At 41.8% G+C, this 26,973-nt stretch overlaps 2 protein-coding genes and 1 pseudogene across 6 annotated transcripts in view; all 3 read right to left on the bottom strand.

Annotated features, from left to right (window-relative positions):
- Nucleotides 1-436: 436 nt before the first annotated feature.
- LOC309616508 (recombining binding protein suppressor of hairless-like) lies at nucleotides 437-12,756 on the bottom strand (annotated as a pseudogene). Its single transcript has 2 exons — nucleotides 8,339-12,756; nucleotides 437-8,234 (listed from the first exon to the last, which is right to left on the bottom strand). The product of its transcript is annotated as a recombining binding protein suppressor of hairless-like (transcript).
- A 4,675-nt stretch (nucleotides 12,757-17,431) lies between these two features.
- ZNF233 (zinc finger protein 233) lies at nucleotides 17,432-26,530 on the bottom strand. Its single transcript, XM_082368395.1, has 5 exons — nucleotides 26,514-26,530; nucleotides 24,781-24,842; nucleotides 21,821-21,947; nucleotides 21,189-21,284; nucleotides 17,432-19,856 (listed from the first exon to the last, which is right to left on the bottom strand). The coding sequence occupies exons 2-5, from the start codon at nucleotides 24,793-24,795 to the stop codon at nucleotides 17,992-17,994; spliced, it is 2,103 nt and encodes a 700-aa protein (XP_082224521.1). The 5' UTR covers nucleotides 24,796-24,842; nucleotides 26,514-26,530; the 3' UTR covers nucleotides 17,432-17,991.
- Nucleotides 26,033-26,973, bottom strand: part of LOC309616979 (uncharacterized protein) — a 53,979-nt gene continuing 53,038 nt past the window's right edge. For all 4 annotated transcript variants that reach the window (XM_082368366.1, XM_082368367.1, XM_082368373.1 and 1 more), the window contains one exon: nucleotides 26,033-26,575. The gene's annotated coding sequence lies outside the window, so the exon portion shown is untranslated. The remainder of the gene's footprint in view (nucleotides 26,576-26,973) is intronic.

Below are 26,973 nucleotides of genomic sequence, written 5' to 3'. Positions count from 1 at the left end.
TTTACGAGGGATGGAGTGGTGTAGTAGCTAAAAGGTATAGTGTTAATTTGAGGTGATGAAAATGTTCTAAGATTAACTGTGGTGATAGTTGCACATATCTGTGCTTGTATTAAAAACTTTTGAATTTTACACTTTAAGTGGGTTTATTATACAGTATGTGAATTGTATCTCAATCAAGCAGTTATAAAAAGTAAGTAGAGAAAGCACTATTCAAAATCATTTTCTATTATTGCAAATATAGTTAGGAATGCCTATTTTAAGAAGAGCATTGAAAACAACTGGTTTGGGAGAGGGATAAATTGGGAGTATGCGATTAACAGATGCACTCTACCATATATAAAATAGTTAAACAACAAGGATTTACTGTATAGCACAGGGAACTATATTCAATATCTTGCAATAAACTATAATGAAAAAGAATTGAAAAAAGGATATATACATATGCATAACTGAGTCATTTTGCTGTACACCTGAAACACAATATTGTATATCAACTATACTTCGATAACAAATAAATAAATAAAAATTCAAGTCAGAAAACAACTGGTTTGTAAGGCAAGTAGTAAATGTAGAAATTTTTAAATTCACTTCTACACTATTATTTGGGAAACAAAAATGGGAACAAACAAAACGAACAAATGAAATTGCATCATAAAAGGCAAATGCCTGGTACATCACAAATACTAAATATTTGGTATCGTCTTTCACCCTCCAAGAAATCAGAAAAGACGCGGCCACTCACTGCAAAACAAGATACGAAAACGCAACTCACCTGGAACTTGGTGGTTTTCTCCTTTCTCTGGGGAAGGGCAGAATCACGAGAAGACAGAGCTGGAGAAAGGAAAGGAAGTCATAAGAAAAAAGGCAGGAATCCCCTAGCCTGCTTGGTATCTTTGTGAAAATTACAGGAAGGTTCCCCTTCCACTGAGCAGACACAGCCCCTGGTGAGCAGAGTGTGGGCTGGGGTCCTGCAGCCTCTAGCTCACCTTCGACAAGCACCATCAGTGCCAACAGCTGGTCCTCAGAGCGCCCAGGCCAGCCGTCCCACCCCAGGAAATGTGGGGCAGGGGAGGCAATAGAATATATTTTGGGGCTGGGGCCAAAAATGCCTGCGTTCAGGGGACTTCCCTGGCTGTCCAGTGGTTAAAACTTCACCTTCCAATGCAGGGGGTGTGGGTTCAATCCCTGGTCAGGGAGCTAATATCCCACATGCCTCGTGGCCAAAAAACCAAAACATAAAACAGAAGCAATATTGTAACAAATTCAATAAAGACTTTAAAAATGGTCCACATCTTCAAAAAAAACAAAACAAGAAATAAAAACCAAAAAAACCTCAAAATGCCCGAGTTCAAATCATGGCCGCGCTACTCACTGGTCAAGTAATTGGTTTATGTTAATTCGTCATCTGCGAGTTGAGGATTCCAACAGAGCCTACCTCTCAGGATAGTTGTGAGGATTAACGTGTGGGCAGGTGCAAAGCTGTTCTAACTCTACTCGGGGGACCCCCTTTCCTGGTAGCTTCATAGAAGCAGATGCTATTTCTGCATGGTAAAGCTGTCTTTGCCAATGTGCTTGTCAGACACCCGAACATCAGACTGTAATCTTTGAAAAGTGTGAAATTCTGGCTAGCAGCTTTACTTATTTGTTGCTTAGTAATTTTTTTGATGTTCATATTTGTTTTATAAAAAGGAATCATTGTGGGAATTCCCTGGCGGTTCAGTGGTTAGGACTCTGAGCTTTCATTGCCAAGGGCCTGGGTTCGACCCCTGCTCAGTGCAAAAAAAAAAAAAAAAAAGAATCATTGCTGGTGAATTTTCTTCCTGAAGCCAGAAAAGGCTCAATGACACATCCCTCTCCTATGTTCATGGACTAATGGACCTCTGACATATCTTAATCTGTCGTGTTAAAACAAAAACATTGCTAGTCTGTTTCATTTAATGGTACTTGAGTAGTGATGACAAAACCCAACCCACATAGTTGTTCTAGAGATTTTGTGAGCTTATCTATGTGAGGCTCAGTGCCTGGCACATTAGATAAATTCTCAATAACTAATGAGGATCAGGATGACTTTTGCTCCCATTTAATAGATAGGAAGGCTGAGGTTCAATGAGAGTAAGGCACCCGGGTCACAGAGTTGACAATAGGCAGTGGCTGGGCCTGAATCCAGCTCTGACTCAAAAGCCCGTGCTCTTCACCATGCCTCCGTGCTGCTCTAAAGACAAACACAAGACAAGGGGGGAATTCTCATGGAATCAGGAGAGGACAGTCAAGGAGTGGATTCATTTCCTATGGCTGCTGTGGAAAATTAGCACAAACTTAGCTTCAAACAACAAAAATGTGTTCTCTTACAGTTCTGGAGGTCAGAGATCCAAAGCGAGTATGGCTAAAATCAAGGTGTTGGGCAGGGCTGATCCTGGGGGCTCCAGGGAAGGATCCGTTCGTTCCTTGCCTCTTCCAGCTTCTAGAGGTGGCTTGTGACCCCTCCCGCCATCCTCAAAGCCAGCTGCATGGAATGTTCTCTCTAACAGGCTGCCTTCCTCTTATAAGCCTCTTGTGATTACATTGGGTCCACCTGGATCATCCAAGATCATCTCCCCATCTCAAGACATTGATTACACCTGCAAAGTCCCTCTTGCCATAAAAGGGAACATATGCATAGGTTCTGGGGATCAGGATGTGGGTGTCTTTGTGGGGGGCACTACTCAGCCATCCCCAGGGAGTGAAGGACAGACCCACGGAAGAGGGAGAAAGCTCCTGCTGACATAGGATCTGGCTGCCGGAGAGTATAACGCAGGGAGGAGCGTGGTTTCTGGAGCCACATCGCTGAGGGTTTAACATGGACTCATTACCTCTCTGTGCCTCATCTGTGTAAAAGGAAGATCGTAACCTCCTCGCAGGGTCATCAGGAGGCACAACACAGTGAACACACATAAAACACAGCACCGGGCCACGCACAGTGTGAGCATTTGAGACACGTTCCCTATTCTCGTTAACGTCTCCCCTTACTGGGAGAAGCGTCCCCTCACAGCTCCTAACTTCTTCTCTGTGCCTCAACGATCATCAGAAGCCTTCCTCCCAGTAACGGGGAGTTGCTCGGAGATCTGACAATTCTGGGGGTTTAGTGGGAAAACCTCACTGGACCAAACAAGGGTTTGGTTCACCTGGTTAAGTTTTGTCCGTGACGTCCAGCAGGGTCCCTTTTCTAGACCCGACTTTCCAGACTTGGCCTTTCCTGAGTCCGCAAGTCCTCACACCCCTTTACGTGGGCCATTGTTTCCACCTGGAAGACCCTCTTTCCCTTTATTTTCCTGGAAAACTTTCATGTGCCCTTAAAAACCTACTCAGCTGTTGCCTTCAGGAAACCCTCCATCACCCTCCAGGGATATCTTATTTTATTTATTTATTTTTAAATTTATTATCATTATTATTTTTTTGGCTGTGCCCCGAGGCATGCGGGATCTTAGTTCCCCCGCCAGGGATCCAACCCCCGACCCCTGCAGTGGAAGCGTGGAGTCTTAACCACTGGACCGCCCGGGAAGTCCCATCCAGGGATATTTGATTAATTAACCTCCTGTGTTGCCTGAGAGGCGATCAATCCTTACTCAGCTTCCTATCGCCAGTCTCCCAGATAAAAGGGTGGAATCCACAATGAATGGAGGAGTGAATGAACCCACAAGTGAACAGGGGAGCTGTGGCCTTGGTGAGAGTTGAGGTTCCCCGGTCAGAGGATTTGGAGAACCGCAGTTTTATTTTCTGGGTTTCTTACCGTATCTACTGTTCTCAAGCATCTTGAGGACATCCGTGGGATGTCTTTGAAGACAATAAACATTTCTCGCTGAAGCCCTGATTTGGCCACCGGCTCCTCCCCCACAAAGTTCCTGCCAGCCTTTCTTACCCCGCCTTAGAAAGGCCCTTTTCTGTTTAAATTTGAGACACTTGCAGATTTCTGAAATCGGAGTGTTCTCCCTACGAGAAGTCCTTTTTTTTTTTTAACATCTTTATTGGAGTATAATTGCTTTACATTGTTGTGTTGGTTTCTGCTGTATAACAAAGTGAATCAGTTATACATATACATATATCCCCATATCTCTTCCCTCTTGCGTCTCCCTCCCACCCTCCCTATCTCACCCCTCTAGGTGGTCACAAAGCACCGAGCTGATCTCCCTGTGCTATGCGGCTGCTTCCCACTAGCTACCTATTTTACGTTTGGTAGTGTATATATACAAGTCCTTTTGAATGAAATCTGTCCTTATTGAGGTTCAGATGTGTTTTGATTTGACAGGCAGGGCTCAAAAGTGATGAATGCTATCAGAGTGTGGATAAGCAGCTTAGTTTCAGACGGTCTCATCTGGCGATAAGCCTTTCCTGTGGGTGTTTCCATGTGACCCAGTGGGTCCAGCAGCTTCCATGATATTTTTTTCACTTTCTTTTTAAAAAGAAATAAGATATATTTGACTTACAACACTGTGTAGATTTAAGGTGTACAACAGATTGGTTGGATACACTTATATTGCAAAATGATTGCCCTTGTGGTGTTAGTTAATACCTCTATCACGTCACATAATTATTTCTTCTAGTGGTGGGAACAATTAATGTTTATAATACAGTTTTGTTGTCTATAATCACTATATCATGTATTAGGTCTCCAGGACTTATTTATTACTAGTTATATGTACCCTTAAACAATATCTCTCCCATATCCTCCACCCCCCAGCCCCTGGTAACCACCATTTTACTCTGTTTTTATAATTTGGGGGTTTTTTTTATTTTTAATTTTTTTTAAGGTGGGGGGGGCAGGGTCTTATTTAAACTTATCTGAACTTTTTAATGACCTGTCTAATCAATTCTTTTTTCCATTTTCCTTTTTTAAATTTAATTTAAATAATTTTTTATTGCGGTATAGTTGATTTACAGTATTATATTAGTTTCAGGTGTACAACATAGTGATTCAAAATTTTTATGGATTATACTCCATCTATAGTTATTATAAAATATTGGCTATATTCCCTATGTTGTACAATATATCCTTGTGGCATGTTTATTTTATACATAATCGTTTGAACCTCTTAATGCCCTACCCCTATTTGGCCTCTCCCCCTTCCCTCTCCCCACTGGTAACCACTAGTTTGTTCTCTATATCTGTGATTCTGTTTCTTTTTTGTTATATTCACTACTTCGTTTTACTTGTTAGATTCCACATATACATGACAACATACAGTATTTGTCTTTCTCTGTCTGACTTATCTCGCTTCGCATAATGCCCCCCAAGTCCATCCATGTTGTCCCAAATGGAAGAATTTCCTTTTCTCTCATGACTGAATAATATTCCATTGTACACATAACACCACATCATCTTTATCCATTCATTCACTGACAGACACTTAGGTTGTTTCCATGTCTTGGCTGTTGTGAATAACGCTGCAATGAACATGGAAGTACACGTGTCTCTTCAGTAACCTGTCTTCATTTCCTTTGGATCTGTGCCCAGAAGTGGGAGCACCCATGCTGTTTTGTCACAGTTTAGGGTCCCCCTAGAGGGGTGTCCTAAGTCTGCCACAGTTGCATAGTCTGAGGCAGTTTTTTGAGTGAAGAAATTCCATCCCATTTCAATTAAGCACAGCACGTGCTGGGGCTGAAACACTCAGGTAGGTAGTCTCGGGTTTCAGCTCAGAGGCAGGTCCAGGCAGATAGCATCTGTGATTTCAGGATTCCCAAAAAAGCCAGCTGCTTTTCTTTGGCAGTAGCAAAGCCGAGACTCAGTAGGGCCAGACAGCTATGTTCTAAGTCCAAGTAAGGCTTTCCTGAACCCCTTCCTCTTCGTCGTTCTTAAGAGTCCAAACTGACCCTCTAGAAAACATGCACACCAGGCTGGAGACGCATCAGCCTCTCAGGGTCAGACATCTGATTTCCCAAGAGCCCAGTAGCAACTGAAAACGGCTTTTGAAATCTCCGAAAAGTGTATCTCCATCTGGAGATTGCCTCTCTTTTCATGTTGTCTCCTTTTTTCCCCAGAGGTTCCTATAGGCAAGACACATCTCTGTTCTTCAAACTCAGAGATTAAGTTTCAACCTGCCCACTGGCAGCAGAAATCCAGGGCGCTGTGGCCCCTGACACTTTTTCTTTGCAGCTTTCCCTGACTGAGATGATCCCACATCTAGGTGTAATAGCCACAAAATACAAACCCACGCTTTTAAAGTTTCCCTCTTTCCTCCTCAAACCCCTGAGCAATAAATTCAGCACTTACAAGGTTAACATTACAGTTGGGGGTTGAAGGGAGGGGCGCTGTGCCAACTCTGTGAAGTTATCAAGGAAGCTAAGCATTTTTCTCCTAGGCCCTCTTTTTTTTCTCTGGTTTATCTAAAGTTTTGTTCCTTGGGGTGAAGTCTGGAGAAAACCAGTCTGACACAGTTAATTCCCTAGCAACAACTGTGACAACACGTGTGAAGTATGTCCACCAGGAAAGCCCATCAGACACACATTGCCCAAGCTTCCCATTGCAGGCTGGTCACATAGTCACGCTCTGCCGAGCACGAACTCAAATTCCCGGCGCCCAGAAGGAAAGCAGGTGTTCAGCATAAGCCACGTTATTTGTACGAACAGTCAAGGCCCAGTGAATCCCCATGAGCAGGAAATGGTGAGGGAACCCTATACCAAAATCCAAGTTCCCCGATGTCGTTCATGACCTCGAAACAGGCCTTTCTACAGACAGTGGTCTCAAACCTGCTATTAACTCTTTTCGGGATAGGAGCTCTTTGCTGGGAAGGGAGAAAACAGAATGCACCTGTGGTTTGGGATTAACGTTGGAGGTACTGGTGTCAATTTATGCTTTTCAATATATACAGTTGACCCTTGAACAACTTGGGGGTTAGGAGCACTGACCCTCCACTCAGTCAAAAATCTGAGTATAACTTATAGCTGGCCCTCCATATCCAAGGACCCTCCACATCGGAAGTTCCCCATCTGTGGATTCAACCAACTGCGGATTGTGTATTACTGTACTATTTACTATTTTTTTTCATTAATGACTAAATGGCCACATTTAATTCCAGGTAAATGTTAGAACCTCTTGGATTACAACTATAAATACATTTTTTTAATAAAAAGGAACACACAGAAATAACTATCAACAGTGTCTGAGAACAGAGACTAAGTCAATGTACGTTGCATGTATTGCAGGCAAGGCAGAGGCATTTTTTTAAAGCTTTTGCACAGACTTCAAACAATCTTAAAAGAAATATGCAGGCCTTTACAAGATTTGACTTGCTGAAATCAAAACACCTTCCACTCATGAAAAGTCATAAGACTTCAGCTTTTAAAGAAAATAATAAAATAAAAAGAACAGTTCCAGCCTTAGACCAAAAAGACCTGGAGGAGTATGGTAATTAGATTAAACAAGCATGGTCAGGCTTGGCACCTGAATGTACTTAAGAGCAAACGCTCAAAGGGGGTGGGGAGGAGAACGACCTATTTGGTAACAAAGGTGTATTATATATACTGTGATATAAAAAAGGTATGGTGAAAATGTACCTTTTACTAAAGCTTATACAAGTTCCTTGGTCCATAAAAACTATGTTAGATTTTCATCTTCTAGTTTGATTATCTTTTACTCCAGCCACATCTCTATTTCTTGCCCATTTAAACAAAACCAAACACAAACCAACCAAACAAAAATAAGAGCTGAAAAAAATCAGTTTCCAAAAGTTTGTACATTTTGATGGTTTTTTTTGTTTGCTTTACTGTGGCTTCTGCACTTCAAATCAGCACTTGCAAGTAACGGGCTTTTTGAATAGTATCACTGAGTATGAAAAGTTTTCCCAAGAAACCACAAAAGATTGTTCATTTTTTTATTTCTTTCTTTTGTCAACATTTTGCTGCACTCAAGTCAGTGTACGTCCTAGCAAAAAGACGGTAGTTAGGACACAACTGTTGCTGTAGATGATGTGACATTGGTTGAATTTGTGCTGACATTTGTGTAATTCCCCTCGCTGTTTGTGTTTGACTCATTAGGGGGCACTTGGCTGGAGTTGGCTCGAAGGATTGATCCCGTCGCACTGCAATGTGGCCGTGGCGCCAGTTCTGGGGTGTAGGGCCCCGGTTCTGGGGTGTTGGTGGAATAAATGATTTCATCATTACGGACCAAAGTCACTGGAACCTGGACTGGCTGCTGGACCCCTCTCCAGCCTTCTCAGAATGCAGAAATGTCTGGGACAGCACAGAGCATACTCTCTCCACATCTGTACATAGTTTCAGCTTCTACATCCCCAAACCACACTCGTAAATTTGGAGTGAAATTCTGTCCTGTAAGTTCAAGCATTGCTACGTCCCCACCGCCATTCAACTGAAGACTGTCTACAACAGGCATGGGTATGACTGGGGCAAGGACAGGGCCCATCGCCTCGTAAAATGTATACTCTACCTTATTCGTACTAATGATTGTCCAGGAAGCGCCATCATTTATCATCTCTTTATTTGGTTCTTTTGGGCATGGAGTGGCCTGAAACTGAATTATTCTTTCTTGAGAAAGGCACAAGTACATTCTTTCTGTATCCTTAAGGTAAAATGCACATTTATGGAGCTGTGACACAGGATCATCTGCATCCAGTAATGCGGTCTGCTTATCAACTTTCCTAATTATCAATCTTGGGAGTGCCATGCCAGTAACTGAACACACAAGTTTGACTGTTTGTCCATAACGGACGTATCCCTCGCGGTCGGTGAATTCTTCTCCTTCTGATTCATTATCATCTGAGAGATGAATGTAAAATGCTCCCCACTGCTGAGAACTGGCATGGAAATTACCTCCTTCCACATGCAAGTATCTGGTACTAACTGTCTGGGATCGAAGTCGATTAAACAGAGCCACCTTTGTTCCTGAGGCAATGTATAAGTCAGCATTTTCCATGACTGCTTCTTTTTGGACGGTTTGGAGATGACTTTTATCCGCTTGCTGAGGAACACACCAAAGTCATCACTATTGCCATAGAACATGTTTACAGACAGCATGAAGTGCTTCCTCTTGTCTGAATCAGATATATACAATGTTTTGGCCGTGCAATAGTTCTTTCCTTCCAAGTTCAGCTGCTGCATTTCTTGGTCACTATTTCCTATTCCAGTAAATGCACATGGTTGAGACTCTTGTTCAGAACAACCATCACATTCCATTTGTTCTTTTTTTTTTCCTTCCATCCACTGCCCATAAGATACACATAAGGAGGAGGGAAAAAAAACTTTTTTCATTTCCATATGACTTCTGTGCAACTTTTGCATGAAGAATAAGTACTGTTTGATCCCCTTGCTCTTTTAAATAATTTCGCATAGCTTCCCTAGTAAGTCGTTTAGATGGAGGCCGCTCACCAAATTTTCTTTTAATCCACGCCATGGTACTTCAAGAACATGTTAAGGTAAGCCACAGGCTGGAACACTTCGATGCCCCTCAAAACACCTCAGCCAGTGTATCTGTATCATTCTCCTTTCCTTTTGAGATAATAATGGTTCCGAAGAACTATAATGCTTCCATTTGAATGATAGTTTCATAATTTCAATGACTCATTAACATAACAAAAGACACTTTTACCACTCAGGAAATTCCATGGGTTTTAGGAGCTGTGAGCCAGGAACCTGTCACATCAGGCGCCATCTTCCACAAACTCTCGCCACAACTCCAACCCTCCTGTGCTATTTACTATTGAAAAAAATCCACGTGTAAGTGGATCCATGCAGTCCAAACCCAAGTTCAAGGGTCAACTGTATGAAGAAATATAGAAAAAAAAAATGTGTATTGGGACTTCCCTGGCGGCCCAGTGGTTAAGACTCCTTGCTTCCACTGCAGGGGGCACAGGTTCGACCCCTGGTTGGGGAACTAAGATCCTGCATGCTGTGCAGCATGGCCAAAAACAAACAAACAAAAATGTGTATAAACACAATCACACACTCATCCCCTGCCAGTTCTGGGTATGAGAGAGCCCGGGAGCTGTGACTCTACAGTAATGAGTACACCTAGTACCCATATTTTGGCCTCTAATCACCATTCCCCACTACACAGAAGAAGGCTTCCTTGTTAAAAGGAGGGGCTAAGTTGGAGAAGGTCATTTCGAGGATGTGACCACTGGTTGACCCATGAGTTGGACTTGGGCAATTGGAGGCTCCTTGCCCCCTCCCCTGTCTTTGGAATATGCAGTCCACTTGCCCCCTCCCCACTAGAAGCTGCCTCCAGGACACAGCCTTGAGACAGTAAGATGTTGTTAAGACCATCTGGATTGAATACATGACTGAACCCAGTTATGGCCTCTATATAAACTTTTAAGATTCTGGCAGGTGGGTGCAGAGACCTATTTGTCTTGCAGTCACCAAAGACAAGCCTTGTATGTGAGTTCCCTTATTAACCCTGCCACCTCCCAACCTGAAGTGATCTGCCTCTTTCTTCGGTCTCTCCCTGCCCTCTGTGTCTGGGGCTCCTGTTTCAGATTTCACCTAGGAGACTCCCGAGGGTGCAAATCAACAGGCTGGGAAAGTACAAGGTGAGCCTCACATGTCTTGTGCCAGAAAGTAAGGGGGTGATTAAAGAATGATGGGGACAAATCAAAAGGACACAGAAGCCAGCCTAAAGGGTTCCCATGGCCAAATCTGGGTTAATTTAAGGATCAAAACAAGTGACAGAAACTGATCATAACACACTGAATAGATTAGAAATCCAGGAGTCTAGATTATATTAATAAATCAGTTAATGAGAGTTTAATGAAAAGCAGATATTTTCATGAACTCAAAGTACCACTCCACACACTACTTCCTGATTATAATGGAAAAAACTAGTAACTTTACAGTGAAAGGTCTAGCAGACATCATATGGGTCCAGTAATCAAAATTAACATCACCACAAATGGGATAAATAAAACTGTATGCCAAAAGAGCACATCATCACTTCTGTGATATTCTGGCCAAAGATGCATAAGCTGAATGTAATCACGAGGAAATATCAGACAAGTCCAAATTAAGGGATGTTCTACACAAGAACAAAAATAACTAGCATGTAATCTTCTAAAGTGTCAAGCTCATGGAAGTCTGAGAAACTATTCCATACTGAAGGAGCCTAAGGTGCTATGATGACTGAACACATTGTGTGGTCCTAGATTGGTTAATTTTGCTATAAAGGACATTGTTGAGGCAAATGATGAAATGTGAATGGAATATGTGGATTAGATGGTAGTAATGTACAAATATTAATCTCCTGATTTTGGTTGTTATAAAATGATTGTGTAGAAAAATATCCATATTTGTAATAATATACACAGAAGTATCCAGGGGTGATGGGGCATCATGCTAGTCTCAGAGTTCAGGGAAGGAAAATCCTTTGTTACTGTACTTGTAACTTTTATGTAAGTTTGAAAATAATTGTTTCAAAAATTTAAGGGGGGGATTGTAGAGTTACCTTCCTGTGTAATTATGAAATTAGCTGCTACTAAGACTTTTGTACTGGTTAGGATAGACTTATCTTAATATTTCAGATAATCCCTGAAATCTCAGTGGCTTAGTGCAAAAAAGATTTCTCACTCAAGTGATGTCTAACAGAGGTCAGGCAGTCCTTCATCTTGTAGCTACATAATATGGAACAGGTGGCACCCATAATTCATGTCTAGAGATCACTGTGGAAGAGGAAGGAGTCACTTGGAATATTTTTATGGGCAATGCCAGGAAGTGGTGCACATAATTTTTGTCCTCACTCCATTGGCCAGAATTCAATCATATGGCTCCAATCCATATTGGAGGATGTGAACGTAGTCTTCTTGTGTGCCCATAAAGAGAAAACAGTGTGTTGACCATATAGCAGTGTTTCTGTGATACTCTTAAAACATCACTTCGATAAACTTTCTCTCATGTGGTGGAGACTAATGAATTTAAGGGCCTACACATTGATTAAAGTTCTCACCACATTTTATTTATTTTATGAATACACTCTCTGATAACTTGTATGACCTGACATTAGAAAAAGAACATTAGGTTATTTTTCTAATACGGTCTTTTTAATAAATCTGAAGACTCACCCCAATTACAATTTTCTTCCTGTGTAGAAGGTATGATAGCAGTTTGAGCATTGACGATAGCCATGGCTACAACCATCACATTTATGGATTTTGTTCTGCATAGATGTTTAATGATTGGGGAGACCAGAGGTACCTCTGGAATCCTTGCCATGCATGATACCAATAGAGTCCATCAACAGTGTAGGAAAACTGATGTCTTCCAAGAGTGGAGTGCTAACTGTAGCCCTTCCTGTAGCACGACCTACATGGATTGGACATAAATAAGTGTGCATGCTGTTTACTAAGACTTGAGGTGCAAATGAGGCCCCTACAACACTGTGCTATATTGTCTGTTGGTCACATGACATCATCACTTCTTTTTACGACTGAATCTGTTAAGGGCGCCTGTATTAAAAGAGAAGACAGGAACAGCATAGCTCAGAATCCCCTTCCCCAGATGTTTCTTGGTTATACTTGGCCATTGAAAAGGCACTCACATGAGACTTAGGAAACATAGGAAGAAAAGGCATTATTCTCCGGAGGCAATTGCAGGAGGAATCGTCGACAGGCATGAGCTTCCAAGCATCCAAGTGAGCTTCTTAAGAATCATCCAGGGAATTCCCTGGTGGTTCAGTGGTTAGGAGTCTGTGCTTTCACTGTTGAGGACCCGGGTTCAATCCCTGTTCGGGGAGTTAAGATCCCACAAGCCTCGCGGTGTGGCCAAAAAAAAAAAAAAAAAAAAAAAGAATCATCCATATTGATGCCGCTGTGAGTGCAACTGCTGTGTATGCTGAGCCACAGCTGTCATGCCAGCCAGGTGCAAAGGCAGCTTAGCTACTGAGGCTATTCTAGACCACAGCTTAGTTCCTTTTTCAGGCGCATTTGCTTTTGCTTTTTGTTGAATGATTCCAATTATAAATAAAGCTTTTAATACTTAAAAAAAAATATCACCCATATTGGTACTATAGACTGAGATAGCTTGTGGGGCTTTCCACATCTTCAGCAGCTTCAGAGAAAACCCCTGAGTATCACTCATGTTGCTGCTGTAGACTGAGATTCTTGAGATTGGCAGCAGCTTCTAAGAAAGCTCTTGAGAACCCAGTTTGGCGCTGCAGGCTGGTGTTGGCTTTCCTGATCAACGTTCCCTTAGCTCTTCCAAACGTGTGTGTGCCTCTTATTGCCTATATTAAAAGCATTCATGCCTGCAGAAACTAACACAACGTTGTAAGTCCACTATACTCCAATAAGAATTATTATTCCATGGGAATTTCCTGGTGGTCCAGTGGTTAGGGTTCCGTGCTTCCACTGCAGGGGGCACGAGTTTGATCCCCGGTTGGGGAACTAAGATCTAGCATGCCATGCGGCAGGGCAAAAAAATATATATATTACTCCCCACCCCTCTCCCCCCCCCAAAAAAAACATTCATGCCTAGAATATACAGAGTGGCATCTGGTTCTCTACTGAACCCTGACAGGTCAATTACTGACCATATGTATAGAATTTCTGTCCTCTTGTGCAGACTCTGATGAGTAAGAAGGTCTGAACTATTATTCAAAATAATAAACTCTTCACATGTATATGGTTTTCTTTTCCTCATGCACCTCTGATGAATAAGATGAGCTTCACATGAAGTCCTAAGTATCTTTTTCCTATGTATGGAAGCTTCTCTCCCATGTGGGTTCTGAGATGGACACGAAGATCTGAACTCCAAATAAGCCCTTACTCCATTCATCCCATTCATGGCTGTTTTCATTCTTATCACATTCATATTTACAGGATTCATCCCCTGAGAGAACACTCAGATGAGTGTGAGAACTCAGCTATATGCAAAAATCCTTTCCACACACATAGCACTTGTAGGGCTTCTCCTCCTTATGGACTCCAGTGAATATAAAGGTATTTGCTCTCTCTGAAGCTCTTTCCACTGCTATTCACAGTAAGTCCTCCCTCCTGAGTGAAAACTAAATGGACTTGAGGAATATCACTTGAACTGAACTTGAAGAAACACTTTGCAGTCTCACCTCATTTTAGGATTTCTCTCCAATGTTCACCCTCTAGTGGACACGATGGGAGTTCTGGGCAAATCCCTCTCCACATTCCTCACTTGTTTAGAATTTCTTTGCTATACCCCTGAAACACAAATAAGTGACCTAAAGCCAAATCTCTTACCATGCACACTATACCTGTAAAACTATTATTCCCATGTGAACTCAATGATGGCTGTAAGAGATGACTCCCTCCTAAAGCCCTTACCACATTTATACTGTTTTCTCCCTGAGAGAACAAATTGATGTCTGGGAATATATGAGCTGATCAAAATCATACCAACTATGTTCTCTGATCATAATGGAATCAAACTAGAAATTAAACTAAGAAACAAAACAGAAAACTCTCCAAACATTTGGAAATGGAATGAAAATAAAAATACAACATATTCAAATCTAGGGGTGCTGAAAGGGAAATTCATGCCACTAAATGTTTACCTTAGTAAAGAGGAAAGGTCTCAAAACAATAGTCAAAATCCCACTCAGATAACTAGGAAAAGAGCAAAATAAATCAAAAGTAAGCACAAGAAAGGAAATAATAAAGAGCAGAAATAAGTACAATTAAAAACAGAAAAATAACGGAAAATCAATGAAACAGAAAGCCGATTCTTTGAAAAGATCCATAAAATTGATAAGCTTCTAGCAAGACAAAGACATTACCAATATCAAGGATAAAATGGGGGATATAATTACAGATGTTGCAGCCAATAAAAACTTAATAAAGGACTTCTATGAACAACTCTATCCAGGTAAATTCAACAACTTAAGAGAAATAGACCAACTCTTTGAAAACCAAACTACCCAAATTCACCCAATATGAAATAATCTCAATAGTCCTATAACTATTGAAGAAATGTAATCCATAATTTTAAAACTTCCAAAAAAAGAAATCTCTAAGCCCAGATAGTTTCACTGGAGAATTCTACTAAACATTTGAAGAAGCATCAGCACCAATTATACACAATCTCTTCCAGAAAATAGAAGCCAATATTATTCTGATACCAAAATTAGAGACAGTACAAAAGAAAGGAAGAAAGAACGAAAGGAAGGAAGAAAGAAAGAAAGAAAGAAGAGAGTTTATTTAGTCTGTAGCTAAGTGAAAACTTGAAGCAATCATAGAAATGTGACTGTTAATTTTGTTAGGTGTGATAATAGCTTTCTGATTTTGTAAAAAATAGTCTATATTTAAGAGATGCCTATAGGTGTTAAGAGATGCCATCAGGGATTTGCTTTAAATTATTTCAGCATGTAAGATAAAAAGGAAAAAGGGATAGATTAAGCAAATGTGGCAAAATCTTGACCATTGTTAAATTTGGGTGATGAATATATGGGGTCCATTGTATTTTCTCTTTTTGATTATTTTGGACGTTTTTCATAATTAAGAATTAAAATCTTGAATTTTTAAAGCCTGAATTTTACCAACACTGCTACTTGTGTGAACTAGGGCAATGGTTTAACCCTTCCTCATGTTACAATGGGAATAATATCACTTACCTCACTGAGGCTTCAACCTAGTAGGAATGGTGATCTTGAAGTATCCCTCAACGGATGTTAAGCTCTCTTTGTAAGAGTCATATCCCTTCTGAGAATGGACAAGATGTTTAACCAAGAAAGGAAATACTACTTCCTGGAATTTACTGAACTATCCTCCTTCTGGAAAAGGAGAAGGCAAATATGACAGAAGAGCCCATAATACTAGGTCAGTGGGGCTGAATGGAGAGCTGAATTCCCACTCCCTACGTCCCCACCTCACTCCCACCACCCACAGAGGTGAGGCAGTCCTAGGCAGTGCTCTAGGCTGAACGGGGACAGCTGAACTTTCAGCAGCAAGGAGGTAGAGGCAGTTGGCCCTCTGCCACCCCCCACCAGCTCCCCCGCTCCCACACACACAGTGTCAAAAGGGCCCAGAGGGAAGGTGAACTTCCATTCCCATTTGGACCTGTGTACTACACCTAAACAGGTGACTTCCTGCCAAAAAGATCAAATGGGATCCAAAGTCTTGCAACATTGTACCCCAAATATCCAGGATACAATAAAAAAAAAAATCACCCATCATACCAAGAGCTAGAACAATCAGAATTTGAATGAGAAAAAACAATCAACAGACATCAATACCAAGACAATTTAGATGTTGGGATTATCTGAAAAGGGTTTTGAAGTAATTACATAATCCTCCTTTTTGTCTCAGCTAGTTTGAGTTGGGTTTTCTATTTCTTACAACTGAGAACATCCTAACGGTTATAAACAACCATGAGCTCCGGTAGCCCACCCCAGTGTCTGGTGTTGGCCCTGGATTTCTGATGGTAACATGAAACTTGAGATACCATAGAACTTAAGTAACCAGTGTCCTGGAAGGTAAGGTCCAGAAGAAAAAAAAATGTGGGAACAACAAGGTCCTACAGTATATAGCACAGGGAACTCTACTCAATATTCTGTAATAACCTATAATGGAAAAGAATCTGAAAAAGAATATATATATATATATATATATATATATATATATATGAATTACTTTGCTGTGCAGTTGAAACTAACACAACATTGCAAATCAGCTATACTCCAAAAAAACAAAGCAAAACAGCTGTGGGAAACTGTCCACTACCTCCAGTAAATATACACCTGAGTAAACCGTTCAACCAAGCAAACTTGAAAAATACAGAAGCATCTGAGAAGCATGGGGTGCTGTCCAAAATGCTCTGTGCCTTAACAGCTTAGTTTAACATCCAAAATGCATATTATAATATGTTCCCCCTTCTTTGTAGACCCCTTGCCAGGAAGCTTTATGGAATGAAAACCAAGTTTCTCTTTTTCTATTCAGTCTGTTCCTGTCACCAAAGACCCAACAAAAGAAAAATAGTGAAACTTACACCATACACAACTAATGGTACACTGTCCAGAGAAAGTCTTAAATGATGTGATAAAAAATCGAGCCCTGGGCTTCCCTGGTGGCGCAGTGGTTGAGAATCTGCCTGCCAATGCAGGGGACACGGGTTCGAGCCCAGGTCTGGGAAGATCCCACGTGCCGCGGAGCAACTAGGACCGTGAGCCACAACTACTGAGCCTGCGCGTCTGGAGCCTGTGCTCCGCAACAAGAGAGGCCGCAATAGTGAGAGGCCCGCACACCGCAATGAAGAGTGGCCCCCGCTTGCCGCAACTAGAGAAAGCCCTTGCACAGAAACGAAGACCCAACACAGCCAAAAATAAATAAATAAATAAATAAATAAATAAATAAATAAATAAATAAAAATTTTTAAAAAAAAGCAAGGAAGAAGAGTATTACTGAGTTAAAAAAAAAAAATCGAGCCCTTTACTGCTTGAAAAGTGAAGCTGAGGAGGACAGGAGCCAATGGCAAAAATCTAACACTCAAATTGTAGACTGCATGATTTAACATATTTTTATTAAATTATCATTTCCTTGAATTAATTTTTAAGGCTTCTTCCAAGAATCCTTTTCCTAGTACAATTTATCGTGACTACTTGGGATTGAGCTCACTAACATTTTCAAATGTTTGTCCTATTCCTCTCCTTCAAGTGAGACAAAGTCCAGGGCACCTGCTCTGTTCAGCACTGGTTCCAGGTCACGGTCATACAAGCAGTAAATAGACTTCCTGCCCCCATGGAGCTTATATTCTAGTGGACATGGATTTTGTCATGTCCATCATTATACTTTTCCTAAAGTCCTGATGGTACTTCTCATTTTTAAAGCTTCTCCCCCGTGTAGATTCTATTGAATGTAAAGGTTCTGACTGAAACCTACTGCACCATCCTTACAAGGTTTCTCTGCTGTGCATTCTCTTGAGAATTGTGACATTTTTGGCTCTGCTGGACACACTGGCCATACTCATACAACAAACAGGTCTCCTCCAATGGACTTCGGATGACTGTAAAAAAAAAAGCAGCTCCCTCTTGAATGCTTAAAATACAACATTTTATAAATAGCCCCTGTTGTGGGCGTTTTCTGATGAAAATGAGAAGTCTACATTCTGAAGAACACTTTTATCACACTCTCTGCGTGTACTGGATTGATCACCACTATGGACTCTCTGATGAACCTGAAGACATGAACTCTTGCTAAAGCCCTTACCACAGTCAAAACATTTGTAGGGTTTCTCTCCTGTATGGACCCTGCGATGGGCTTGAAGATGGGAGGTCTGACTGAAGCTCTTCCCACACGTGCCACACTTATAGGGTTTCTCTCCCGTGTGGATCCTCTGATGAACGTGAAGGTACGAGTTCCAGATGAAGCCTTTCCCACATTCTTCACACTTGTAGGGTTTCTCCCCTGTATGGACTCTCTGATGGGCTTGAAGATGGGAGCTCCAACTGAAACCCTTCCCACACACATCGCACGTGTAAGGTTTCTCTCCGGTGTGGACCCGCTGGTGGTCTTGAAGATGTGAGCTCTGACTGAAGCCTTTCCCACATGTGTCACATCTGTAGGGCTTCTCTCCTGTGTGGACTCTCTGATGGGCCTGAAGATGGGAAATCTGACTGAAGTCCTTCCCACATGTGTCACATCTGTAGGGTTTCTCTCCCGTGTGGACTCTCTGATGGGCCTGAAGATGGGAATTCCGGCTGAAGTTCTTATCACACACATCACATTTGTAGGGTTTCTCGCCGGTGTGGATTCTCTGATGGGCTTGAAGGTTGGAGGCCTTACTGAAGTCTTTCCCACATACCTCACATTTATATGGTTTCTCTCCAGTGTGAACTCTCTGAAGAGGACCAGAGCTCTGACTGAATATCCTGTCACACGCCTTCCATTTGGACGTTTTGTCTTGAGGGTAGGCTGTCTGATGGGCTTGAATTTGTGATGTCTCATTGAAGCCTTTACCACACAGCTCACATTTCCAGGATTTCTCTCCAGTGTTGTCTACACAGTGACTGTTGAGGTCCAAGCTTTGACTGGAGCCCTTCCCACACCTGCCACCCCTACACAGATTCTCCCCCAGGTGAATGGGCTCATGAGTGGGAAGGGAGGAGTTCTGATTGAAGCTCTCAGCAGCACACACCCCACATCTGTAGGGTTTCTCCCCTGGGTTGGCTCTCGGACGGGTCTGCGGATGTGAGCTCTGACCCAAGTCCACCCCGCACTCATCATTCCCACTGCGTTTCCCTCCTCTGTGAACACTGTAATGAATGTGAAACACTGAGTTATACATGGTGCCCTTCCCACACTCACTATGGGGCTTCTCTCCTACACGCAACTGCTGATGAAGTTCCACATCATAGCCAAGGCTGACATCTCCAGTCTCATCAGAGGTCTGCTCTCCTGAGTGGATGATGCTATGCTGGGATGTGTTCTTCACAAAGTCTTTTCCATGATTATTGTGGCCACAAGCCTTCTCGCTTTTGCGTACTTCCTGATTGCCATGGTGATGAGAGATCCTTCTCATGACACAGTGATCACACTGACACAGTTTATCTTTTATGTCAATTTGCTGACACCTACTCTGATAATTCTGTGACTCTCTCAGATACATTTTCCTCCAGAAATCCCAGGAGGTCTGAGTTGGAGACTCTTGATTTTTGATACTTGTGGAACTCTCCCCTTGAAGCTTTCCTATATAGTTCTCATCTTCAGGAACCTGAGTAGACTCTCCTGACCATGCCTCACAGGAGGAATCATCTTGTTTTGGCAACTTCTTGCCTTGCAGCTTTATCATTGAGTCCTGAGTTCTGGTTAATTTACTTGTAAACTGTTCCCATATCTGCCAGCACATAAGGCCTTCATGTAAAAGCTGTCTTAATCCTGCTTCTTGAAGAGTCTCTATCTCATTTTGGTTCCCGTGTCCTGGAAGGATAAAGAGAATTCAGAGATGAAAGTGAGGACAAGTTCAGGGACAAAAAAATATTTCACAGGTCGACCGTGCTGGGAGACCCTATTCAACCAGTGGAGAGTTCAGCTGGACTCTTAGTTTTTTCATGCTTACGGAAACAAAGAGCTGATAAGTAGCCTCCTATTCACTACGTGTTAATGAAACTCATTTAGAACTAATGTACGAGGTCAAAATTAAAAATACAGTGTTACAGAGCAGGGGATGTGCTCAGCAAAAGTGAAAAGAAAAGATTTGCAAAGGGAAACATCTCCTCTGTCCTGATAATGAACCCATCAGATGATAACTTTATTTCCTTAATTTAGCCATTATATGCACATGTTAATACATAAGCTAGATATGAGAGAATTCCTCTTTATTTCAATGATGTCCTAATATATAACATTCAACTTGTGAACATTATAACTGGGAATAAAAACTAGAAAACTTATTCCCTTAACTGACACATCCTATGGGAGTAAAAAATCCTATGATAATTATTGCCACTTAATTTGGCTGAATTTTCTGATAAGCCTGAATGGCTAATATTATCTTCCAGGTTTTGTAGATATGAATCTGCAAATACCAAAAGTTGCTGTGGTAGCCAGCATCCAAGACAGTCCCCAGGAGGTATCCACACCCTATTGAAGTCCCCTCCACAACCTTTCAGGATTGGCCTGCGAAGCCAACAGGATATGGCAGATGGAATGGTATGTCACTTCCAAGGTTATGTCATAAAAGACACTGTGATTTCTGCCTTCTACTCCCTTGGGTGTAATTAGCTTGGGGAAACCAGCTGCCACGTTTTGAGGACATTCAGGCAGCCCTAGGGAGAGGCCTGTTTGGCAAAGAACTGAGGCCTCCTGCCAACAGCCAGGGAAGAATTGAGGCCTCCTGTCAACAACCCTGTGAATGAGCCCATCTTGGAAGCACATCCCTTGAGGCCTGTCAAGCCTTCAGAGGATTGCAGCTCATGCAGACTCCTTGAGATCTTATGAGATCATGACCCAGAACTACCCTGCTAAGCTGCCCCCAGATTCCTGACTCACAGAAACTATAATGCCTGTAGTTCTAAGCTGCAAAGTTTAAGAGCAATTTGTTATACAGCAATTGATGGCTAATACAATACAAGTACCATAGAAATCAAAATTAGATTAGACATTCATCAGAAGATTAACAGTGTTCTGAAATAATCCTTTCATCATACTGATATATTCTCCACTCATGAGCTGTCTGCAGGAGTGGACAGTGAGATCCACTTAGCACCATTCTCTGTGAGCTGCAAGGACTCAGACCTGCATGGTTCTCACCTGAACACCCAGCTCCTTGGGTTTCTGGCTCCATCACCCAAAGCTTCTCTTTTCTCCCCAGCTGTAGTATCATATCTAATTTGAAAGGCTGATATCCTGTGAAAAAGAAATGGCACATGTGTAAGGTGAGTACACTAAAGGCAAAATTTTTAATTCCAATGCTATAGTCTTTATGCACTGTAAGTAGTATTTTTCCAAATTCTGATCGTGACCTGTTGTAATAAATACCTCTTATGCTGTGATCTGGTAGACAAATACACAGATGTACATCACCGAATCGAGGGATCGATCACTCGATCCTAACCACTATCTACTTTTATCACATCTCCTTTCCTGCCTTAACTCACAATTTCTGTTGCACTATATGCAGTTCCTGACAAGAAGCTATGCTATTCCGTCCTATTTCATTAAATGAAATAATGACGCAATTTGCTAATTGACTTTAAAACCCCACCAAGATGTCGCAACTACAGTTTGAGAAAATAGACAAGGTAGAGACGAGATGTCCCACTGGGATGAGGAAATTCAGGCCCCCAGATTCAGGGAAGCATTTCAAGAGCCCCAAGTCTTAAATGTTTGAAACCAAGGCACTCCTGAGGGTTGACACTGAGTCACAGGGTGCCCGTCCTCACCCACTGAGACCAGGTTCTGGAAGTTCTCCAGCATCACGTCTCGGTACAGCTTCCTCTGGGTGGAGTCCAGCAGCCCCAGCTCCTCCTTGGTGAAGGTCACAGCCACGTCCTTGAAGGACACTGGCTCCTACGACATCAAGCACACACACAGCCTCAATCTTATGATCAGTGGCCACTGGGAGAGGGACGGCACTTAGTGGGTGGAGAGGGTGGGTGGGAAGTTGTTCTGGGGACCTTGAGTCTACCTTATGTAGTTTCCCCCTCTTCTCCATCACGCATGTTAATGCCACATGCTAAATATTGAAATATATTTATGATCATTGATTTTTTTTTTTTTTTTTGGCCGTGCCTCGCGGCATGCAGGATGTGGGATCTTAGTTCCCTGACCAGGGGTGGAACCTGTGCCCCCTGCAGTGGAAGTAAGGAGTCCTAACCACTGGACCGCTGGGGAATTCCCTTATGATAGTTGCTTTAAAATCCTGATCAGATGGATGAAACTTGAAGACATTATGCTAAGTGAAGCCAGCCAGTCACAAAAGGATTATGTGTATGATTCCACTTATATGAGATACCCAGAGTAGTCAAATATATAGAGACAGGAAGTAAAGTGATGTTTGCAAGAGATTGGGGGGTGTGGGGGGATAGGGAATTACTGTTTAATGGGTATGAAATTTCACTTTGAGAAGATGAAAAAAGTTCTGGAGATGTGTGGTGGTGATGGTTGCACAACAGTGTGAATGTACTTAATACCACTGAACTGTACACTTAAAAATAGTTTGAATGGTAAATTTTATGTTATGTATATATATATTTTGAAATTATTTTATTTTAGGCTGCACTGGGTCTTAGTTGTGGCACACGGGACCTTTAGTTGCGGCATGCAGGCTCTTAGTTGCAGCATGCAGGCAGGATCTGGTTCCCCGACCAGGGGTTGAACCCGGGCCCCCTGCATTGGGAGCGTGGAGTCTTACTCACTGGACCACCAGGAAAGTCCCTGTTATGTATATTTTCCCACAATAAAAAATGTCCATCAAGAGGTGAATGAATAACCAAATTGTGGTATATCCATACAATGAAATACTATGCAGCAATAAAAAGGAACAAACTGTTGACCTGTATTCAAAAACATTCTGATGAACAAATGAAGCCAGACACAAAAAGAGCATATGCCGTATAATTCCATTAAGGTGAAACTCAAGAAACGATGAATCTGATCTGTAGTGACATAAAGTAAATCAGTTATTGCCTACAGTCAGGGATGTGGGATTGGGATTAACTGGGGCACCAGGTAACCTTTTTGGTGATGGAAATGGTCTACATCTAGATTGTGGCAGTGGTCACGTGGGTATGTATATTTGTCAAAATTGATTAAATACATTTATTATATGTATATTACATGTAAATTTTACCTCAAAATGATTTTAAAAGATACAATTAAGAAAACAAATTGACAAATCACAGAATGGGAAAAAATTACAGTACGTATATCTAACAAAGGACTTGAACTCACAAAACATAAAGAACCCCTCAATAATAAAAAGTAGAAGCCACATTTTTAAATGGGCAAATGACTTTAACAAACTTTTTATAAAGGATATGCCAATTGCAAAAACCCATGAAAAAGTATTCAACATCCTGTATCACGAGGGAAATACAAATTACAGTCATGGTGAGATGTCATTTCATTAGAATGGCTAAAATAAAAAAGATCTACAACATCAAATGACAGCAAAGAGGTAGAACAAACTGGAACTTTCATGCACCATTGATGAGTTGTTAAATGGTACAAGCACTGTGGAAAACAGTTTATATTCACCTACCACTTCTAGATGTTTACCCAAGAGATATGAAAACATATGTCCTCAAGACCTGCGCAGAATGCTCATGGGAGCTTTATGCATTAACAATTAAAAGCTGCAAACAACTCAAAGGTCCTTCAAAAGGATAAGCAAACTGATATACTCATAAAATGGAATATAATAAAAAGGAGTGAATTATTGACTCCTGCAACAGCACAGATGAATCTCAAAAACTTTATGCGGGGTGAAAGAAGCCAGACACAAGAGTACATACAGTATGATTTCACTGATTATATTTAATTTGAAAACAAGTAAATCTAGTGATATGATGACAGATCAGAACAGCAGATGCCTCCCAGGGGTAAGAAACTGTCTTGAAAGAGACATGAGAGAACTTTTGGGGGTAATGTAGGTAATGTAAATGTTCTATTTCTTGTTTTGTGTAGTGGGCTAATGCAATTATACAACTTGCAAAATGGGGTATACAACTGTCATTGACCTGTAATTTTTGTAAGTAAATTACATTCCATTTTTAAAAGCCCTATGCAAAAGTGTTATGAATCAAAGCAAAACTTATTCAGAGGTACAGCAGTCTGTATGCTTAACTGTAGCTTCTGAAATGTTAGACAAAAAATAGAAACCCTTCTCAGACAATACATAGAAGAACGCTGAGTCATAAAAATTCAAGTGTTAACATTAAGTGAAAAAATAAAATTGAAAATTATACATATACTGTGATTATAATTATATTAAGTATAACTGATTTACAAGCAGTGTAGTAGTTTGGGTTTTTAAAATTTCTGATATCCATGGATTTCTGTACTCTTATTTGTGAAATGAAAATGATAAAATAAAACAAACCAAAACCAAAAATAAAAACTAGAACCAATAAAAAAGCAAGTACCTGGGAATTCCCTGGTGGTCCAGTGGTTAGAACTCAGCATTTTTACTGCAGTGGGCTCTCGGGTTCGATCCTTGGTCAGGGAACTAAGATCTCGCAAGCACGCATGGCACGGCCAAAAAGAAAAAAAACAAAAAGGCAAGTACCTGGCATATAACGAACACATGTTTTCTTCCCTTATCCTTCCCATGGGAGAGAAAAAGGATGTGTCTAATCTTTGAGAAAAGAGATGTAATTTTAAGAGATAAAACTCAACTCACCTGGAACTTGGTCATTTTCTCCAGCCCCTTCTGGGGAAGGGCAGAGTCCTGGGAAGACACAACTGGCAAAAGAGAAGGAAGCCATGAGACGTAGGTCCAAGCCCAAGTGGTGGCTCTGTGTGAATCACCAGCCCCCCAGCCAGGGGCTCCTGTGCAGTGAACAATCTGCTCAAGTCTAAGCAGTGAGGCTCACACAAGAGTCCCTTGTGGTGGCTCCCAGGATTCAGGGTCATCATTCTTGCCCTGGGTATCAGGGGAAATGAAAGGCAGTGGAATATACTGGTATGAGACTGCACTCTGGGGTCAACAGGTCTGGGGTCAATCCTGGTACTGCTACTGTGACATAATATACTGGTTTCTGCCCCCAGCTCCTGACACGGGGCTCCTGAAATCCTTGTAATTTCCTGGATGCTAGGAGTGTCTTTTGTTCTAATGAGGTGACTCTTGGGGGGCTCCTGTATGGGGACTGGTCAGCAGAAAGACCAAAGCTTGATTAGATGGCTTGGAATGTTCAGTCGCACCCCCTACTGTCCAGGGAGGGGAGAGGGGCTGGAAATGGAGCTAAGAGTTCATCATGCCCAAGTGAGGAAGCCTCCATAAAATCCCAAAAGTATGGGATTCGCCTTATGTCATATCCTTTAACAAACTAGCAAATGTTAAGCGTTTCTCTGAGTTCTGTGAGCCGCACCAGCAAATAACTGACTCCAAAGTGGAAGAGTCTTGCAAACCTCTGATTTGCAGCCAAGTCAGACAGAAGTTGTGGGTAACCTGGGGGCCTTCTACTTGCAAACAGCATCTGAGGTGGGGGAGGGCGATCTCGTGGGACTGAGCCCTTAACCTGTGGGATCTGAAGCTATCTCCAGGAAAAGAGTGTCCGAATTGAGCTAAGTTGTAGGGCACTCAGCTGGTAAAGTAGAATTGCTTGGCGTGGGGAAAAACCCACCCACATCTGGTGTCAGAAATGTTGTGAAGGTGCTAGGAGTGTGAGAATAGAGAGGGACACAGGAGGAAGACTGAATTGTTCTTACAGAGCTACTAACGCTGCTTAAGTTAATTAACCTCCCTCTGCCTCAAATCTGTCACCTGCAAAATGAGAACAGTTCTTCCTTACAGGATTGCTCAAATGTGCGAGTCAAACGTGTGACTAGATGGAAACTTATAACTGATTCCACTTCAGAAAAGCAAGTAAATGTTATACATCATAAAACTGCTCTTGCAAATGTCCTTTGCCATCATTTCCAATAAAGGGGTCTTTTTAAAAAAATTTATCTTATTTATTTATTTTTGGCTGCGTTGGGTCTTCATTGTGGTGTGCGGGCTTCTCATTGCAGTGGCTTCTCTTGTTGGGGAGCATGGGCTCCAGGTACGTAGGTTTCAGTAGTTGTGGTACATGGGCTCAGTAGTTGTGGCTCGCAGGCTCTAGAGCACAGGCTCAGTAGTTGTGGCACCTGGGCTTAGTTGCTCCGCGGCATGTGGGATCTTCCCGGACCAGGGCTTGAACCCCTGTCCCCTGCATTGGCAGGCGGATTCTTAACCATTGTGCCACCAGGGAAGCCCCAAGGGGTCTTTTTTAACATCCAGATTTCAGAGACTGTACAATGCTTTGTCTTAAGAAATTCACCTTTATCTCTGACAAGTCCATAGTTCTGATTGGCTATATTACTTAATAATTTCTGGCCCTGTAATGATGGTTCATTGATACCAGTATCCGGTTTTGTAAAAGGTATAAATACTTGCGAATTTTCTTCATGCAGCCAGAAGAGTCTCAATGGCACATCCCCGTCTGCCATGCTGACTGTAGTAAAGAAAAACTATTTTAAAATATGACTGCTAGGTTTTTTTTTTCATTTTAAACAAAAGTCCGACAGAATGTCTCAATGAACAATACTGTAGTGGCCATAACAGATCCTAATTTATAAGGGTGCTTTGGGGATTAAGTGAGCAAGTCCAAGAGCCCCGAATAGGCAAGTCCATCCAGACAGAGAGTAAATTAGTGGCTGCGAGGGGCTGGGAGGGCAGCAAGTGAGAAGTGACAGCTCAGGGGCACAGGGTTTCTTTTGGGGATGAGGAAAATGTTCTGGAATTAGCCGGTGGTGATGGCTGTACAACCTTGTGAATATCCTAAAAACCAGTGAGTTGTATACTTTAAGGGTGACTAAAGCAGACTTTAGTATACTAAAGGGTGACTCTTAT

Source organism: Balaenoptera borealis (genome assembly GCF_965194805.1).
Source record: "Balaenoptera borealis genome assembly, chromosome: 19".
Lineage (NCBI taxonomy): Eukaryota > Metazoa > Chordata > Mammalia > Artiodactyla > Balaenopteridae > Balaenoptera > Balaenoptera borealis.
The sequence above is the reverse complement of the archived record's forward strand: the minus strand, read 5'-3'. Positions and strand labels throughout refer to the sequence as shown.

Excerpts from the sequence above, each read along its gene's own strand:
- ZNF233 (XM_082368395.1), bottom strand. Across the intron at positions 21,285-21,820 it reads CCAGAACCTGGTCTCAGTGG|GATATCAGCCTTTCAAATTA; the intron begins GTGAGGACGGGC and ends TCTTTTTCACAG. Across the intron at positions 19,857-21,188 it reads CCAAGGAGCTGGGTGTTCAG|GACACGGGAACCAAAATGAG; the intron begins GTGAGAACCATG and ends TTATCCTTCCAG.